At 37.2% G+C, this 20,857-nt stretch overlaps 1 protein-coding gene across 2 annotated transcripts in view; it reads right to left on the reverse strand.

Annotated features, from left to right (window-relative positions):
• The window catches only part of LOC122790142 (glucagon receptor-like), a 2,645,547-nt gene that overhangs the window by 801,457 nt on the left and 1,823,233 nt on the right, over window positions 1-20,857 (reverse strand). For both annotated transcript variants that reach the window (XM_044057770.1, XM_044057782.1), the window contains one exon: window positions 7,447-7,568. In XM_044057770.1, the coding sequence (XP_043913705.1) occupies window positions 7,447-7,568 (122 nt within the window). The remainder of the gene's footprint in view (window positions 1-7,446; window positions 7,569-20,857) is intronic.

The raw sequence follows: 20,857 nt of genomic DNA on the forward strand, positions 1-20,857 counted from the left end.
CTGTGGCTGTGGGGACCTTGGCACTGGTGGGGAGCTGTGTGTCCCTTCCCTGTGATGTTCCTGCTGCAGCTGTTTCCACAGGATCATATAGTATAGCATGGCACATACTGTGAACATCTGTGCACATGTGGCTGAAGAGTACTGCAAGACTCTACCAGATATATCAAGGCAGTGGAACAGTGACTTGAGCAGCCCAAACACACACTCTGTGATGTTCGTAGTTTGTGCATGTGCCTCATTATGGCATTCTTCGGTAGGCGTGTGTGCATTTCTGATTGGTGTCATCACCCACAGCTCCAATGCATAGCCAGCATCCCCCAGTAGATGGCCACATGGGATGTCCCCCCCTGGCAAATGTCTGGTACAGCTGTGATGCTTGCCAGATATGGGAGTCATGATAACTGCCAGGGCTGCCCCGCACACACACACACATGTTAATGCCCTGGGCATTGCACATGACCTGGAAGTTGATGGAGTGATGCCCCTTGCTGTGGATGTAGACTCTACTCTCCTCACTGGGCGGTGCTTTAATGTGCACATGAGTGCAGTCTAATGGCACCCAGTACCTCAGGGTAGTGTGTTACATGGTGGAAGAGATGCATACTGCTGGCCCTCTCCTGAGGGGTGTAGGGTAAATAAATGTGCTCACTGGCATGTGTTTGCATGACAGGCAAGAACAGGTGGAGTACCTTGGATGCTGATGCCTGTGAGACCTCCATCATGTCCCCAGTTGGTCTTTGAAAAGTACCTGTAGTTAATATTCTAAGGGCTACACATACCTTTGCTTCCACTGTGATGGGTTCCCTTCTGTTGGCTCTAGGCCTGAGTTGAGGGTGGCAGAGCTCAGTGAGTTCTTGTAGTATGTCCCTGTCCATCCTGTAGCACTCTACTATCTCCAGCTCATGTAGCTCCTGGAAGGTTACCCTGGGCCTGAACACTCTTCTTCGCCTCAGTGTAGGGCTATTGTCATCAGCAGCATCAGCACTGCCCTCAGCATCTAGCACATACAGATGTAGCAAAGCAGCAGTAACTCCTAGCATTCTGTCAGTTAAAATTTCCAAATGTGTACTCCAATGGTGCACAGAATGTGGGAAAAATGAGATTATAGGGTGTATGCATACTTTATAGTGGTGTGCTGCAGACGCATCCTGTGTGATTAGCTAACTATGATGCATTCCACCTGTCAGGTATATCATTGAGGGGTTTGAATGGCCCAGTGTCTGTGGAACAGGGTTTAACAGTATTTTATACATGATTGGCTTTCCCAGGCTATAATCTTTTTTTTTAATACCTTCCCTGCTAAGCACTGCAGCGTGGCTCACAAATCTGTGCCACTAGAATAAACACTGCTCAGCAGTCTGGACACACCCCCATATACCGGCATGCTCAGCATATCTTAAACTAGCTAAAATATGTTTCCTGCAGCTAAACAAAGCTTAGCAGCCATGGACACCCCCCCCCCCCCGCTTGGATGAGCTGAGCGGTGAGCAAACCATTACTGCTTAGCTCCAATCCACTTAAACATAATGTGACACAAACCCTTTTGATGTCAGCTACCTCTTCTGTGGACAACAATATAGTTCAGGGGCTGCATCAATTTTTTTCTATTCAATAACCACAGCTCATTTGCATACTGATCCGTGCGCACAGCCTGGATACTTCACTATTCCAGGGCATGCCTACTTTGCAACCATTGTTATCTACCATTATACATACTGCTTGTAGGGCCCTATAATCCATTATTCTTACAGATGCCTAGTTTTTGGATTTTACAGTTTTTATATATTTTTTTTTTTGCATAACGGCATGTTTGGGCACCGCACAAAGGTGATATGGCCATTAAAAAAATATTTTTATTATTTTCTATTATGTTTTGCACATACAGGGCAAAGGTTTTCACATGTCTGTCCCTAATATACAATCCCTGACCTTCTAAATGGGCTTTTACAGCCCTTGCTCAATTTTTGATTTCTTGTACACGCTAATTTTCCGTGTACACTTTGAACACTAATACGGGGTCTGCACGACTATGTATCTGCTTGCTGGATCACTCCAACAGCCTAATTTGACCTAATTTGCATGAAATTCACCTCCTGATGAGGTGATTTGCATTCCATGGACATTTACATGTCTGCACGCTCATGCAAACCCCTCAGCTCTGTTTACTGGATCTCATGGCTGCCGATTTCTGGGTTGGGGCCGTGCCAATATGCCTACATGGAAAATCACTCTGTGTAGGCTTTATTGAATCCCCCCCTACATATTTTATTTATATATATATATATATATATATATATATATATATATATATATATATATATATATATATAAATGAAGTAGTTTTACAGTTTGCATTACATATCAAGGGAGTTTTCTGCTGTTAGCTCAATTAATCAGTGATGCTGCATTCTTTTGCTGTGTTTTTAGTCACTTTTCAACATTGCAGCAAACAGACAATAGTTCTTGTCAGGTGTGTTAGTTATCTTGAACTTTTAGTGATTATTCTTATGGCAGGTGTACAATTGCTGCAGTTCTGTGGAATATAAACACTATTCGTTAAAACTTTAGCTGTTTTTCATTGGTTCTATTTTTTTTCTATTTATTTTATTTTGCACGAAGCTTGGCTTAGTGTACTGGTATTGAAATGTGCACTCCAAAGATGTAGGCACTTTCATTGTGACTTTTCCTAATATAGCCAACTCACGCAAATCTCATCAGTTAATAGTCTCTTGACTCACACAGTATGCATAGCTGTATAAGACACAGTGCCAGACACAAAGGACCTAAAAGTAGTTTGTATTAGCCCCTAGCAGTGCTACATTGCACAGCTCAGCCTACATCCAGTAAAAGCACACTCAACAGTACTGTTCCACAAGGTTCCTGTGCTATACTTATTGCAGTCACATTTAAAACCAAGTTACATATTTACCTAAGCAGACATTCATGTATAACTTCTCTACTTATCTCTTAAGTAATAACTCTCTCTGTTAAAAACAGAGGTTATCCAGAAAGTTTTATAATAAATTTAATGAATGAAGGTATTAATAAAAGGGAAGGAAATTATTTAGTTCCAATTTTGACAACTGGAAGTAACAATAATATGGAATCATCAACATATCATATTCAGGAGAATACTAATAAGAACCAAATTAAAAAAAAATAAAAGTTCATTTATCGTGACTTATTCCATAGTTAGTGAAATTATAAAGGAGGTTATTTTTAAAAATTGGCCTATATTGACTGAGGACAGAATAGTGAGAGAGAGAAGGCGGGAGAAAGACCTATGGTAGTGTTCAGGAAGGGGCTGAATTTTAAGAGTACTTTTGGAAGCGTAACCAATCATTCAATAGTTAATAACTGCAAAATGAGGAAATGTGGGTTTTGCAGTTATTGTAAATTTATCAATGTGGGGAAACTTTTGTGATCAATAATAAAGATTTCAAGGTGAAAGGTAAATTTAACCATGACACTACAGGGGTAATGTATGTAACCCTATGTCAGAAATGCTCTGAATTCTATGTGGGGAAAACGGAGTGTAAGTTGAAAAAAAGAATATATGAACATACATACGAAATCTGGAAAAAGAAGTTGACAAATGCATCAATGATTCTTCAGGGCATGATTTTAAATTTCTTATATTAGAAAGAGTAATCCAGAACCTGGGGGGGTGGACCATGGTCCTTACATTCAGAAGAAAGAGAGTTATACGGGCAGTTTTGCCTAAATGCAGCTAGCTGGCAAGGTTTGAATAAAATACAATCAATTACTTGCCAACTTAAACTAAAGGCACACATAAGATAGAATGGTAATCAATAATTAATGTTCTTATTTGTTGATTTGCACATTTTGACCAACATAATTTGGGGGGAAGTTAGAAGTAAGAACAATTTTTTTAAATGAAGTACTTTTATAAGATATTTTATTCTATTTTTTTTTCTACTTGAGCATGCACGTTTATTTGCTAGGTTCTTGACTCTTTAATGTTTTGAATTATTTAATTGAATCATGTGACTGCGTTTCAGGGTTTTAAAATGAGAAGTGAGTGAACTGTTTTTATTCTGAAGAAGTCTTTTACTAGATAAAGATGAAAGCACTAATTCTACTCTACTAATAAAATGGTGATTGTGAAGAGCTTTATGTTTGTTTGTTTTTTTGTTGTTGTTTTTATGCTAGTTTGTTGTATGTGGAGTACATTGTAAGATCAAACTATCCCTTTACTGTTCTCATATTCCAAATGGCAGGTCTTTGCCTTTTGATATGAATAGTTAAGACTAAGAAGTCATTCTCAATCATAACATTGCTGACACTACTACCTGATTAGTATTACTTGTGTTATTTTAGTAATAAAATGAAATAGCTTGATTGTTTTCTATCACAAGATACCACTGAATGTGCTATAAATACCTTTATTCTTCTCAAAACATTGATAATGCCTTTTGGTGAAACCTAGGGTTTGTTCTGAGTTGGAGATAGAATATTGTCAAACCAAAACTATTGTGCTGGACTTCATTTGTGGTTTATACACTGACACCCACAGACATTTTGTATATGTCTATATCTTTCTATCTATATCTATATCTCTTGTCTCCCTCTGTGTCTCTCTCTCTCTATATATATATACATCCTTAACAATGCATCTGCATACATCATGGAGCTATTCTAATGTAATTTGCACCTGGTGACATCCTACCAATGTATGCAGTATTACATACAGCATACTTGCTACAAGTACTGTTTTATATTGAGATATATTGGTTTTAGTTAATGTCTTCTGTCCTTGTGAGATTGTGCATTGTAGCACGTAGCCATTCTATTAACTGTGTCCTATAATTCTGTGTATGTGTTTACCTGCATGACATCTAATACATATTCACCGTATGACTATGTCCACATGCATGGCTGTTGTGTAACTCATATAGGTACCCTAAAGTGCAGATGGCTGCCCACAAGTACTATATGTATTAATTTGGATATTTAATATCTCCCAGTGTTACCTTGTAGTGACACGTAGCTGTGCAAGACTTGTACAGAACTGCAGCGTATATTTATAAATCCCAGTTTCCATATTTCACTGGTATATTTTAGTGTTAACATACCTCCACTCACTGTATCCCTATGACTGATTTACTTTTGCATCTTCCAATTTTTCAGGAGATAAAATTCCTAATCTTTCTTGTACCCTTTTTTATAACATTGACAGAAGATTATACAATTTGGTTCCTTCGGTCTTTTCTGACTATTGCTGAAAACTGTGGTTAAGCCACAAATACACTTCATATTGCTGACCTTTGGAAATGTTTATTTTTATTTTGAATTTGTTAACTGAGGTAGAGCACTGGTCCCACTGGACCTATTTCAGTCTCAGCCTAGGAAAAACACAATAGTTACATGGCATTACATACAGAGCAAATGACTAAATGCAATATATACACATATTATATACAAAGTGAATATCATAATTAGTAAAGGCAACAGATAAATGACATTATATACACAGAATGAGGGACAACATGCAATATATACATGCATTTTATATATAGACTGAAAATCAGAGTTGTCATGCTGAAAGTCACAATCAAAACAGAGACAGAACAATGTATGGAGATGGAAGAAAGGGATGAAGAGGTCAAGATATATGGCTACAGAGATAGCAGATGTGTTTCCATAGTGTCCTGGAATGTGATTTTATTTGTGAACAAAAAATGGGGTAATAGGAATGATCTTTAAGAAATGAAAGCAGAGATTCCCATATTATGGACCCAAAGACTGAGAAAGCATGGTCTGTGCAGTGAAGCTTAACTTGGGGGTTTGGAGGAGGGACATGAGTGGCTTAGATGTCTAAGTTTGTAAGTTGGTGCATCTCTGAATGGTCTGGAAGCTAGTCAGGAGACTGCTTTATTCATGATAAGTTTGAACAGTTGACAGGCAAGTAGAAAGTCAGCACACTGTTTCACAGGTGACCAGTTAGCTTTTTTAATGGTTTTTGTAGTGGTGTTCATTACTTGGAGAGTGTGTAACGAATCTGCAAATGGCATTTGAATTAGAATGAATGGTGGCTAAATTTATTTTAAAAGATGCAGCAATTAGAGGGGGACAGTATTCTAGCTGAGCCAGTAAGATACCTTTACCTGTTGCATTTCTATAAGGTCTGGCTAGAAAAGAGGAGATCCTATTTGCCCCCAGGAGGGTATGCTTAATTGCTCATGCCTTTGTTCTGCAGAACCATGTTATCCATAGTTAACTTAATATAACAGGCTTCACTAGTTATTTGAATGACACCGTTCTAACAGCACACGGTTTATATCACAGCTATTATTTGTTGGGAATGAGTGGTAATTAGTAATGGGACAGACCCCTTTTATTCAGGGCTTCCTTGTTCTAAGAGTATCTACACCCTTTGAATTAGTGAGTAATACTTCTACAATAACACATAGCCTACTGGTCTTTTAATTTACCTGTTCATACAACAGCCTCATGATGATATTAAATTACATAAAATGGACTGTGATGCAGGGCTGCATACATGTATATTTTTCATTTTTATGACAAAATACTAACCCATGCCTGTTTTCATTGGACAGGTTTTACCAGAATTATCACATATGGCCAACTATCATGATCCCTTCAGCTACATTGGGTGACAAGCAATTGTCGATTGTCCCAGGAGACCAAAGTACCTGCCCATCACTGCTGCTGTGCTGTGCACTCGTGGTACGTCTGACATGGTGGGTGGCAGCATGGTGTTATTAATGTGGTCTCATCTGTGCTCTGTGGGAAGGTCCCTGCCACAGGTACATGGCTATTTGTTCTAAGGGGTTGAGATAGGAAAATTCCTGTATTCATGTCAGGATTGTAGATAACAGGGATATTATCTTTATCATTGATACTTTCCTTTAAGGCAGTGCTGACAGCAGGATTCAACACAATAAGATACATGATATTGGAGTTTGGGGGATTGAACTCCCCCACTGGAAGGCTGAATGGTCACAGATTGCACTGCTACTAATGGCCCTGTCACTGACACAAGAGGTCTGATAAAAGAGGTGATAGCTTCAAACATCTTGTGCTGCACATTTTAGTAGACCACTGAGTTGCTACTGGAGTGGGATGGCAGAGTGCTGTGATGGACAGTCACCCTCATAATTGTGGGTTTGTAGTGTATCCATTTCAGATCAGTAGGATAAACACATTCTGTGGCTAAAAATGCAATAGTGGCAATGTGTGTGTGTGTGTGTGTGTGTGTGTGTGTGTGTGTGTGTGTGTGTGTGTGTGTGTGTGTGTGTGTGTGTGTGTATTATGTCTGATCAGGGCAGTAATTGAATGGCTTTTGGATGCAATCATGGCAGTTCCTACATATCAAGAGCTCCTTTTGCTTCAGAAAATCATTTGAATTATGCATTTTGTGTGTGTACTGTGGAAGTGTTAATTAAAATACAAAAATTATACCTGGTCCTCAATATCATCTTCTTTTAGGTTACACTGGGTATGGTCTCTCCATGGGAGACCAGAACTATCAGTAATCCAATTTCCATCTGGACCACACTTGCGAAAAACAAAGCCACCTTGCACTGGAAAAGAAATACAATATGAAATCAATCAATATAAAGATCCACACAATTCATTTACCATACAGCATTGTGTACAAAAGAAAAACAAGAGGATATGTACACTAAATTTTCAGTTAGCATTTATATCCTACGGCAGCTGTTCAGTAAAATAATTCAGTCTCCCGATTTGCTAAAATGCCTGCTACTGATCCACCTTGTTTCCATTTTTCATTTCCCTAATTCTTGTCTTGTTTTGATTGTATCATTAACTGGCTTCTATTTTATACTAATGCAGGATTATGAAATGGGTAAGTACACTTGTCATTTCCGGCATGTTGTATCACTCAAAATGTCCCCTTATTTTGGTGAAAGCTGTTTCATTCTGATGGGCAAATGGCATTTGAAAAAAGTATTATAATAATAATTTATACAGCCAACTTGCTCAGATTATCATCAAAGCAACTTGAATGAAGTGACTTATAAATTGTAAATATTAAATAACTGCAGTACCAATTTGTTCTACATGTATTTATTGAAGTATTTTAATAACATAATGTGCGCATCAGTTTTCAGAATGTGCACATTTTAATGACCATATAACAAGTGTGTGGAAAACACAATGATAACGAAGCTGTTAACAGCTACAACAGCATAAAGTGGTATACAACTAGCGGCTAGCAATGTACAGATGACGTACATAAAAAATTTGCCGCAAAGGGCCATTATTATCAATGCAATCTGTGACCATTCACTCATCCAGTAGGAGTTCAATATCCCCCCTCCAAACTCCAATATCATGTATCTAATTGTGTTGAATCCTGCTGTCAGCACTTGTCTCAAGGGAAAGTATGAGTGCTAAAGATAATATCCCTGTTATCTACAACCCTGACATGAGTACAGGAATTTTCCTGTCTCAACCCCTTAGACCAAATAGCCATGTTCAGAAAATAAAATGGGCTTACCAAAGACAACCATGTCCTTTTTTTGCATTTTTACCAGCCCCCCCCCCCCCCCACACACACATGCACACACAATATGAAATGCTGCTGCCTGTATGTAAACAGACTAAATATCTGTCAGAATCATCTCATACATATGACTGGCTACAAACTATGATAAGCTTGGTTATTAGGGTTTAGTACCTGATGATATTTTCATGATGTAGCCACTCTCTCCTTCTCTAAAACCGTTCTATTCTATTTTATTCATTTGCCTTCTCCACAATCCCCTTTATCCTTATTCCAGTCCTTCTCACTCCTATGCCCTATCTCACCCCATCCTCAATCCCCAGATGTCATTCCCCCTTTCCCCACATTAACATTGTCACTCAGTGAAAAAGATTCCTTCCTTTCTATGTATCACTTCTTGTGCATTCTGGCTATTTCCTTTGTTACCCAGCACATGATTGGCTTGACCTCCACCAACTCCTCATATCTCTAGATTTCTGTCTACCCAAAACAAAATACAATTCTATACACCCATAAAACTTTCCTCACTCATTACAAATCCAGCCACAAATACACCAAACTTTTGAGATGTGCCACCACTAGTGCAAATTATCCACCTCAGCATCTCCGCATCTCCTGCACATTAACTTTTTATTTGTTTGCTTGTTTGTTTGTTTAAAGTTCGGGTGTCCTCCCACCAACTGTCTTACTTTGTTTTGCCAGGAGCTCTAGACCATCTGCACTGAAGTTAAACTGGAGGCAAAAGATCAAACCCAACTTCCTTATTCTCATCACAACAAGGCAAACCTCTGTCCAAAAACCCTTCTTAAGCCAAAAACTCTGATTTCCTCACTCTATGAAGTTTGCTACTTGTTCACCTTCTCCAATCATGCCAATTTGCCTAAACGTTATGCAGTACCATACATTTACTGTAACATCACATTATGGATGACAAAAGTGGTTTAGGTCCAAAATCAAACCAGTTTTCATTTATTGTTTATCAATAGAGTCAAGAAATTATGAGTTAATGAATAAATGCTTACAGAAATGATGATGGGTGGAACAAAAGAAGATAAAGTGCAAAGATTAGGATCGTGTAAGTGGTTTACATTAATTTAATTTTCATAATGTAATATTTATGGCAGAATGATTGCGTGATTCATAATCACATCATTTTACCATCAGTAATTCAAAGTTCCAGCTCCACTGGCACAGAGAAAGGAAATCCTGTTTATGACTCAGACAACATGAATTTAATTAGTAGCTCAGGCTGTTGATTGCACTGGCTCAGAGAGGAAGAAAAATGATAAGGCATGGCCTGCTTACCTCTTCTGTGGGAGCAGGAGTGGCCTTAGGTCAACTGGTGCCCTAGGCAAAAGGGCTCCACAGCGCCCTCCACCACACCACCTGGTGCCCCCATCCTGGTCTACCTACACCAAATAAACACGGAAAAAGTGCCCCTGCTAGACCGGCACCCTAGGCGGCAGCGTAGTTGGCCTATGCCTAAGGCCAGCTATGTGTGGGAGTGTGGTATGCACAGGGGTCATGGTCTGCAAGCCTTAATGATGATACTGGGACCATGACAAAGCAGATGCTATTGGAGGTGGGGTGGGCAAATTAGGGGCATATCACCATGCAGAGGGAGATGTGTTCCCCTCATGGTCCCATTGCATGACCATCTATGTGATGCCATCCCTGCATGTCAGTGGGAAGGAAAGGATTAAAATGGAAAACTCTGGAGTGTGCATCATATGGGAAGCTGATGATAGCTGTCTCTTTTCTCCCTTATGACCACTTTCTTTTCTCAACTGGCAAGAAGATTCCATCCGGGGACATATTAATGGCCAGACTTGAAAATGGTGTGTGTGGATCAGCAATCAACTCTGATTAACAAATTTAAATAAATAAATAAATGAATGAATATGGCATGCTGATCTGCTTCCTCATTCCACTCCACTGAGGAAGGTCCATCCCGGGGTAATACTTAGAATGATGGCAGGAGAAATCTGAGTGCTCCCTAGCAAGCTGATAGCTAAGTTGCAATGCCAGGGACCAATCCCCAAAAGTATTGCATAGTACTAATTTATATATGATACTAGTCCATTTTGCACTTTACTGTACAGTCCTGTATGGAACAGTAGAGAGACTTTGAGCTTCCTATAGTGCTAAAGAGATTCTCCTCCTGATTTTTAAATGTTAGGACTATCATGGTTCTGGTGCTGGTTGCACACATTAATTTGATGACATGCAGCCAAACGCGACAGCCCCAGCAAATCAGAGTTTCTTCTTCAATAGAGTGTGCATATTTAAATTGCGGTGATACTGATGAGTGAAGGGAGGAGTCTGACATGGCTCCAGGCACTTCCTCATTACCTTCTTCTCTTTCGTATTTGAAGAACGGTATCCTGGCATGCATTTCGTGCAATCAGGTTCTACCAAGTATACAACATTCTGGCAACCAGACGAGCTAGCTTGAAGCCACATATTAACAACTTACCCTTGTATGCTACCTGTGAATTAATGCAACAGATGTTTAGGGTAGCACCATCAGTTTTATTCTGTGAGAGGGTGTAAGAAGGAGGAGACTTTGGAGGCCAAGCATTCTGCAAATTAATGTGAGGTGGAAGGCGGGCCTGGAAGATGAGCATGCTTTCCTTACTACAGGATGAGAAAGGAAGGACCCCAGACAGGGACAGTAATATTCATTACATGATGGGATGTTTTACATGTAGGCAGACACTGAGGAAGGCCTAAAGGCCGAAACTGGTTTGTTTTTCTCCATCCTCCATCAATAAATGGATTACTGTCCACTGTTTGCTGGCTCTACCATGTTTTTGTAGTCTTCTGATGTTTTTGAGCCGTGCAATAGCCGTACGTGCAGAGGGCTGACTGATTTCTCCTTATGTTTTACATGTAGCACTGATTATCTTGATGCATCTTTTTTATTTTTTTTATTGATTTTAAACATACAAATCACATTAAGCAAAAAAAAAAAAATTAAAAACATCAAAACTATTTACAATACACATGCATTCTTTGTTCAATTAAATCTTAACAGTACCTCCCAACTGACCAGATTTTCATAGTATGTCCAGATTTTTGCCTCATATTTTTGGTCTGTTTCTGATACAGCTTTGGTTTTCTGGCAAATCATTGAAGATTGAAGTCAGAAAATAATGGAAATATTTGAGTTTCAGACTTCATACCCTTCAGAAAATTCATGTGAATGCAAAACATGTTATTCTATTAACTTAAGTTTGCAAGAGCAATAATTAAAATATGTCTATGTCTCCCTATTATTTGTTGCTTTGCCAGAATTTATGATCTTAGCTCACATCTCCAATCATTATAAAATCAAAGGAGATTTTGTTTTCCTAAAATTCTTTGCTATATTTATCCAAAAAAAAAAAAAAGCTTTGTCCACAATTTATAGTTAGGAGAATTTGTCTTGGAGTTCATAGTAATTATAGTTATTTCTTTCAAGCATGTCTCAATGGCTGCCAGGATAGAATCTTGAAATTCAGAAGCTTTATCACTTTTCCATCTTCTAGTAATTCTTTTTCTGGTGATTGAGAATAAAGTCCATATTAGCTATATATACTAACATTTCAAGATACAGCGAGGAACTGGAGCGTTAAAAAAGTTAACTGCTTATTTAAAAAGCACTTATCTGTCTACAATGTCTGCTCCTGTATTTTAAACAAAAGTCCCGTAAGCCCTCACAACAGTAAGAAATATGTTTCCAATCTGCATTATCATCATATCACATCTCCAACACTTAAACTCTTGTGTATTATTTATTTTATTTATTTTACTAATTTTATATGGAGATATAGGATGTTCTATATAAGAATTGCCAAGACAAAGTTTTCTAAAATAATGAAGATGAACTCGATTGTAATATTAATCTGTTATTGTCCTCATGTAAATAGCCGCGGTGGTACAGCAGTAGCGTTGTTGCCTCACAGCAAGAGGTTCTCCTGTTCGATTCATGGCTGGAGTGCTTTCTGTGTGGAGTCTGCATGTCTTCCCCACGGTCGAGTGGCCTCTGAAAGACATGCATGAATGGGCATGCCTTCGCTGAAGTTTGAGTGTCAGGCTGGCAACTTGGCACCCTAAAAAATCTACTGCCAATCATTAGTGGACCGGAGTTCCACTGTGGCAACCCCTAACCAGGAAAAGCCGAAAAGACAAAGATTGTTCTCATGTAAATCTTTAAATTATACGTTTGTCATGTAACCACAGTAATTTACCTGTACTTTAGTAGTAATAGGTGAAATCATTTTGCACAATTTAACTGCTCTTTTACCTGGATTTGTTTCCTTGCCTGCAGTTACTAAGGATGTATAATTTTACACTGGCAAAAAAACGACTATCATTTATACTATATATCCTTTGTTTGCTTCTGTAAATGTGTTGTAATATTTTCAACTAATATCTATTCATTAAAACCCCCATTAAAAAATAATAATTTTGTCTAATGACATTATTTTGTGATCTTCTAAACAGTCTGTCCAGTAAATTAAATCAACTTTTTTGGAAGATGCATTTGCTGCAGGTCTGCTCCATCTATGATGTTTGGAGTAAAAGCACCAGGGATATCTCAACAGTCTTCAGGACAGGAACTGGGAGTGGAGGAAACACAAGGCACCAGGGATAACACATCAGGAAAGTGCCATAGCAGCACCATCATCTGTACAGGGAAGAAACACTAGACACTAGACACCAGGAATAGCTCAAAATTGAAATGCCATAATGACATAAACTTCAGGCTGGGGATTGGGGATGGAGAGATTTCACTACCTGCAAGTGTTATAATGGCATCAACTGTAGGATGGGGCTCAGGGGTCGGGGAAAAGGTAGACACCAGGGAATCTACAAATATTCCATAATGGCACATAAACTAATACAGTTATTGGGGGCAGATGGGACACACTAGCTACTTGGGCAAGTACAAGTGTGCCATAATGGTAATTAAGATATTATGGTGATCACAGCAATGGGAGAACCATGGGTGGGCAGGGAAGTCGGGGACAGGTATAGAGACTGTGGTGTGTGTGTGTGTGTGTGTGTGTGTGTGTGTGTGTGTGTGTGTGTGTGTGTGTGTGTGTGTATGTGTGTGTGTGTGTATTTGCGTGTGTGTGTGTGCGTGTGTGTGCATGTGTGTGTGTATGTGTGTGTGTATGTGCGTGTGTGTGCATATGTGTACATGTGTGTGTGTGCGCACGCACATGTGATGTGTGTGTGTGCGTGTGTGTGTGTGTGTGTGTGTGTGTGTGTGTGTGTGTGTGTGTGTGTATGTGTATTGAATGTGTACTTGTCTGAGTTGGATAGTGTGGGAGGGAATGCCTGTACATATATGTACAGCAGTTTACTACTGTGAATGTTGTGGTAATAACTGCAATTCAGATACATGCAGATTAGCCAATAATGAGGTCTTTCCTTATTGCAGATAACATGTCTCTGAATCATATAATGCTGCATTGTCGGAGCAGGGCTATATATCTTGTGCTAGGCCCTTTTATGAATTCACAGGAACTTGTTCAAATTTCTTTGAATAAGAACGGGGCAGCCCTGTTTTGTACCTGTGTTGATATCTTGTGGTAGAAAATGACATAGATATGAGGTAGAGTTTACATACATTTGTGACATTAAGTCAATAAATTTGGCTGGAAATTTATAAATTCTGATTGTTATGAATAACTATTTCCAATTTAACGAATCAAAAGCTTTCTCTAAATCCATACTTACTATGGGCATCTTATATTTATTAATATTTGCATAATCAGAGTTTTAATGGTAAACCCTGCTTATTTGCTGCATGTTCTGACTGATGGATCTAGCTGAAGTGCACCATAAAGAACAAATAGTTAGGGTGCGTGCAAACTGTGCTATGTGATGTAATCCATGGTAGAACTGGTTCACTCTATCCAGCCTGTGCTGTACAATGACTGTATTGTTTATGAATCCCAGCAAGTTTCTCTGCATCACTGTCTAGCTTTAATTTCCATTAAGATGAAGTACAGACTGATTAGTACAGAACATATTGTAACAGTCATGTCTCAGTGAGAAATAACTAATACAACTCAAGCCATCAAAACTTTCCCTTTACATTTCTACCCTTGTTAAATTATTAGCGTTGATTACTCAGTGTTTATGATATAGTATATCATTTGCTCTACTGATTTACTTCTTGATGCATTCAAGAACATTAGTGCAAATAAAATATATTGATTCATCATAGGATATTCCTAATGTGACACTGAAATAAGCAATTAGTAAACTAAAAAAAAATAAAAATAAGTTACAGTAAAAAAATGACAAAGTGAACTCCGCTCACTGGTGCTGAATCAAGATGCCTAGTGGTGATGCCACTGAGACAGATCTGGAAAAGTACCCAGTGTGGCAGGTGAGTTGGCAGGTATGATAGGATGAATCAACCATCAGCCAGCTGTCTCATCCCAGGAGAAGTGTGCTGGATCCATCAGTGCTTTCTCAATCAGTGGTGGAAATCAGGGACCTCACAAGCAGTAAGTTATAAGAAGGCAGTGACAGACATCAAGCACAAATCATCCTACATTTAGAGGCCATGTAGGAAAGGAATTGTTTAATAAAGAGATACAGCTGTACACAGCTGGGGGCAGATAGGGGGATGAAATATGCTAGCATTTGTCATGTGGGGATGGGGTAGCACAAAAATGATAGCACAGCAAAATATCATGAGTTAAAGTGATATGTTAAAAGAAAGTTTAATTCTTACAAGTCCTTCAGTAACAAACCATGAACAGTGCCATAACTTTCTGAAGAAATTTCAATACCCTAATCAGGGACAGAACTAATTTTGTCAAATTTCAACTTTTCTACTTCCTTCAGCAACCCACCTTGCTCTGCCCTATACAATATCCTATTGAATGACCTGCCTCAACTTCAGCTCCAAATCCTGTCAATCTCAAATCCTCATAATTAAACACTTGGGTCTTCATGCACAAAAGGTTTCCCCACTCCCAATTCTTAAAAAATTTGCAGCAGTCAAAATAACCCTACTTGTTGCTTATCCCTTCAGTAGGTCCTTCAGTGGTGATGCATTCTTCCACCTAGGAAAACACATCCATACAGTACCTGTTCACAAATCTGGAGTCCCACAACTACCACCCTTTACGTCCTTGCTAAACTGAGTGAGAGTTATATATAACCAGATCATTACCTTTTGTAAACATAACTGTACTACTACCAAGTATCATTTCAACCCAAACAAGGAATTAACACCACTTTAACTCAACTAATGGACATCTGTTCAGCAAAAAAATAGAGTTGACTGTGCCACCATTAAACTTTTGACATCCAAACTCTGGAGTCTTGTATTCATAATTCTAATATATTAATGGCTTGAGCATTAATTGTCCAAAGTCAGTCTTTATGATAGGCCAACTCAGTGCAGCATAACATGGTGATTCTCACTAAATAAAAGAGCTCAAAAACATGTAATAGGGGTATGAGTATTGTTTGTGATCCAAAATTGTGATCATAGCAGTGTAAATAATGTCTGTGACCAAAACTGTAATAGAATGCTATATTCTTTAAATGCAGTTAGTGTTTTGTCAAACTGTGTCTATTAAGACTAAAGAGGAACCTACCAATATTAGTAAGAACATGCTTGTTGAATGAGTATATAGAGATTATGTAAATAGAGGGCTGAGACAAGCCCAGTGATAAAGTGGTTGTCCTTTGTGAAGTGAGGTCAGTGACCAAAGCAGTGGCAATAAGAGAGAGTGTCATCCACAATAAGAAAAAAAGGGGAAGTAGCTGGAAGTAGTCACACTGGACCTACCTTCAGAGATTGTTTTGAGTGACTGGGAGACCCTGCATTTTGAGTTTAGTTGAACATAAAAACTGCTGGTACCTACTGCATTAATTTTCCCCAATGGTGGATTGTGGTGGGAATTTTTTTTTAGCACAAATTAATATGCCAAAGTCATGAGATATATTGCTACAAAAGTCAGTGCAATTCCCCTAAGAGACAGACAGAGAGAGAGAGAGAGACAGTCTTTGGTGTGATGCTGTAATCAGTGCATGCATCAGAAACTGATGTCTGTGTCATGCACAGAAACGCAAACACAGCAAGCATAATATCTATTTCATTGAAATGGCAGCAAGTACACAATTTTTCTATTCAATTGAAATTGCCAAATAGGATTGAAGACAGTGACTGATCTTACCCTAAAACTTCTTCAGTTTTTAATAAGAGGGTACTTTGACTGCCCATCAGTTTAAAGATGGTAATCAGCATGCCACAAGACCACCCTTAAAGACACATAGTGATTACGTAAAAATAGAGTGCAAAAAGTAAAAAATATAGGAAAAGTCAAAATAAATTATTACTGGCAACATGAAATAGATTTTATCATTTATAGGAATACAGTGAAAAAGTAAATAATATTTAGAATGCATCATTCATTCTGGGTGCATACAGCCCTTTCAACACAATGATCAATATTCTTTTTTGTTTCATCAAGGGCATCCAACTATCTTACAATTTTCTTACCTTAGCTGTCACAAGAAATGTAAAGACTACACTGCTATGGCTTTTACATGCTTATATACACAGCATTAGATTCCTTGTGGTATTTGATGTCATTTAAGTGCTCTCCTTTTCTTATTCTTAAAGTCTGATAGGTTATCCCAGTATAAAAATGTCTACAGACATATATGACAAGACAAACCCCCACTTCAGTCACACAGGTAATACAAAGAAAAATCATGTATGTTTCAACAGTATTTAAAGTTGTGAAAAATATGGTCTTTAATGAGACAATATTCGCAGCCACAGGAAAAACATCCTAATAGAATTTTGTAACATTGTTTTTCCAACTCATCCATTCTCTTGCGTTTAGCAAATAACCCATCCAAACTCAGAGAAGTTCTAAAGGAAAATTTATGTTCCATTTTAACTTATTAGTCCAGCATTTTATCAGATGACAGAAGATGTCACAATTTTTAATAGCATCTCTGATTAAAAAAGAAAAACATTATTATCCTATCTGTAATACATCTAAGTGAATTATTATTATTCTAGAAGGCTACTTCTCTGTTCTGGTATTATAAATCCTGCTCTTTAGGGACTTCATCATCTTTAATTTTAGCTTCTTCTTCTATTCTGAAATTATAGCCTGCATGTGAAAAAATTATGCAATAACTCATTAAACTGAACATTACAATCCTACATATCTGAACAAATGCATTTAGCTCTCAGAAATTATATCACAAGTACATTTTTGGTACTTTGAATTGAATAAAAGATTTTTGATAGCCAGAAATACAGTGTGCTGGATATTTTAGCTACTCATTTTGGAGAGAGATAATCTTGTGGTGTACAGGGTCATGTGAGTGGATTTGTGTGTGTGAAGCCATGTGCCAAGATAACTACAGTGGAGCAGTTACTAAAACCATAGCAGCTAGAGCTAAAGGGATGGTCTCTATAGCTGAGCTGATGGCTACTCCAAGAACAGTGTTACATTGAACACAGCTGAACTGGAAGAAAGACATCTAAGTCAATCTTCTAACCTTTGAACAGTATACTAATCAGACTGGATGGGGCTGACCTGACTAGTCTATGTACTTATCAGCCCAGTTAACTGGAGAACCACTGACAGCCTGTGTGGAAATGAAAGGCTGATTATCAGGACTGTGAAAAAGTTAAAAAACCTTTACTTCTCAGATCTTGTGTTACTTCAGAGACACAACTCACAACATTTTATAGCTGGGCATTTTCTCATAACAAAATAGTAATATCACAATTATTTAATTTAAAGAACATATTCTATAGTTAGATCCTGAGTGTCAACATGATAGAATTAAATGATATAAATTACAGCAAATGACAAATTTAAAAGGTCTTCATCTATTACTTTAAGAAAGTGGGTGTGTTAGATTGATCCTAAAGACTCTGTAAGTCTCGTTGGTCTAGTAGGTCGATTACTATGCCATGACACTATGTACAGACCTAAGTTGTCTAACCCTGTAATAAAACATATTGATAGCAAACAAGAAGTTTTAGCTATGGACATACCTTGCTTTACATGTTGAACAGAGGGTCACATAACTAGATTTTCTGCTTTGACAGAAGCATTGCTACATCTCAGAAAAATATTACCTCTGAGAAGCATGCTACTAGTGAAATTAGGTCTATGGAATGTGATAAATTATCTGCCAGGATAATTGAAACTGCATTATTGTGGTTCCCTTCACCGGGAAAGGATTTCGGCAGTCCGTGTGTTTGGTGGAATGCAGCTTCAGAGAAGTGGGATTGGGTAAGTAAAATTTGGTTAAACATAATTTTGTTAAAAGACAGTAGACCCATATTTTATGGGGAATGAAGAAAGAAGATACAGGATTTGCAGAAACAGTAACTTGACATTAAGAAGAAAATTATAAGCTAAGGCAGGTCAAAGGAAGGTAGAGAAAAAGAGGGTAAAATGAGATTTAAATATGATGGTGATGACAATATAGAAGGAAATAAGAAAGAAGTAAGGGTATGTTCTACACAGTAAACAGTAAGAGAGATGGTGGATGTATAGTAGATTGTAAAAAGGAAGGAGTATGGAAGATAAATGGAAAACAGAAAGTATAATAGAAATAATATAAGAAGGGAAAATGAAATAAGTCAGTTTGATCTGGAAAATAGCAAGTACAGTGCCTGCAGTTCAGAAGGTATTCTATTAGGGTCTGCTTAAAAATGTGACTTGTAGGTGTTATCTAATGTCCATATGACATTTTTTCCATGTTTTGGCTACTATAGAGGAGTACAAACTATGTCCTATATTTTTTTAGGTTGATGGGTTTTCAAGAAGGTGTTCTTGAGATGAGTGAAATGGACGGTTATGAAGGTACTCTTTGAAAATATTACTGATGGATGGACAATGGAAAGGGTTATATATCATTCAGTGGGCAAGTAGATGTTTGAGTGTATTTGATGTAATTAGGCAACTCAAGTTTGTTTTCACTGCAGAGCAGTAGCTATCTTTTTATAACATAGTTCTATTTTTTTTTATAAGAGGCAGTTTGAATATTAGTAAGAAATGGTGAGGCATACAGTAAAGAATCTAGAAGTTATATGTTTGCTAGTGTGACTCTGGAGGAGTCTGAGGAATTTTTAGATATGTAAAGCATACCAAGTTTTTCACCCCAAATATTTTTATTAAGAATAAAAAATAAATATAACGATTAATAACAGGGAACATAAAATAGAACATTTTGAACAAATTCACCACACAAGTATAAAAACCTCATAACAATAAGTCAAAAATAACATAAAACTATTTACAAATGTGTCTACTTTGAACAAAAACAACTGTTAGTCTTACTGAATATAATTCTATTTCACATCATGTTATGATCAGTTTTTTCAAGTATCTCCATAACTTTTAGCCAGGAATTGTAGTAAAAAGTGATGTATCAGTTCTTGTCTTGATACTAAACAACTCCAGTTGAGATACATTAAATGCAATATTCTTGAATTCTTTGAAAGAGAAGTCTCACTCTTCTAATTCATAGTAATGGAACACATTTCTGTATTAGAATATTAAACAAAATCAAAGATTTGCCTAACTGAACTTTGTCATTAAAAACAATCTTTTAATTTTATTTTACATCTCCAATACCCAATATCTTGCTTAAACATTAATTCCATTTTATGAAGAGTAATAAGGTTCTATGTATAAATTTCCAAGAAGACAACTTCCATTGCAATGAAAGAAGTTTGCTTTGAAGAAATTGATATTAACTTGTTATCATTTTCATTGGGAAATGGATTATTTATTGATCTATAATAATCCCTAAAATTATCTTTATAATATAATTTTGTATTTTTGATTACTTTATATATTTATATAGGTAGCTGTTTTATGTTATTGTTTGATTTCCTGTAATAATCATAAATTCTATAAATTTAGGGACAATATTCTTACTAGTTATATGCATTAATTATAGCTTACTAATAATATATTGCCTCAAAGCTGGCATTACTAGCCATATTTCACTACTTACACTATAGTTACTCATAATGTGTTTCACAGGGAGAACCTTTCAAGAATCCATTAGCTGATGCCAATATATATATTTTTTCTCCCTAAATATAATCATTTTAGTGACATCAAATATATTAATATTATCCTGTGTACAAGCTATGTGGTAGAATAAAAATGACCACACACTAAATTTTGGGATTTTGTTCAGTTAATTTTTAAATATATGTAATGTGGTAGTTATATATTTAGAATATATAAGTTTATTTTATTCTCCAGAATATATTCCCTTCTCTTCCAATGAAAATTGTTGGAAAATGTTTTATTAAATTGAAATGGCAAT

This window comes from Protopterus annectens, chromosome 1.part0 (genome assembly GCF_019279795.1).
Source record: "Protopterus annectens isolate FY-2018-M chromosome 1.part0, PAN1.0, whole genome shotgun sequence".
NCBI classification, from domain to species: domain Eukaryota; kingdom Metazoa; phylum Chordata; order Ceratodontiformes; family Protopteridae; genus Protopterus; species Protopterus annectens.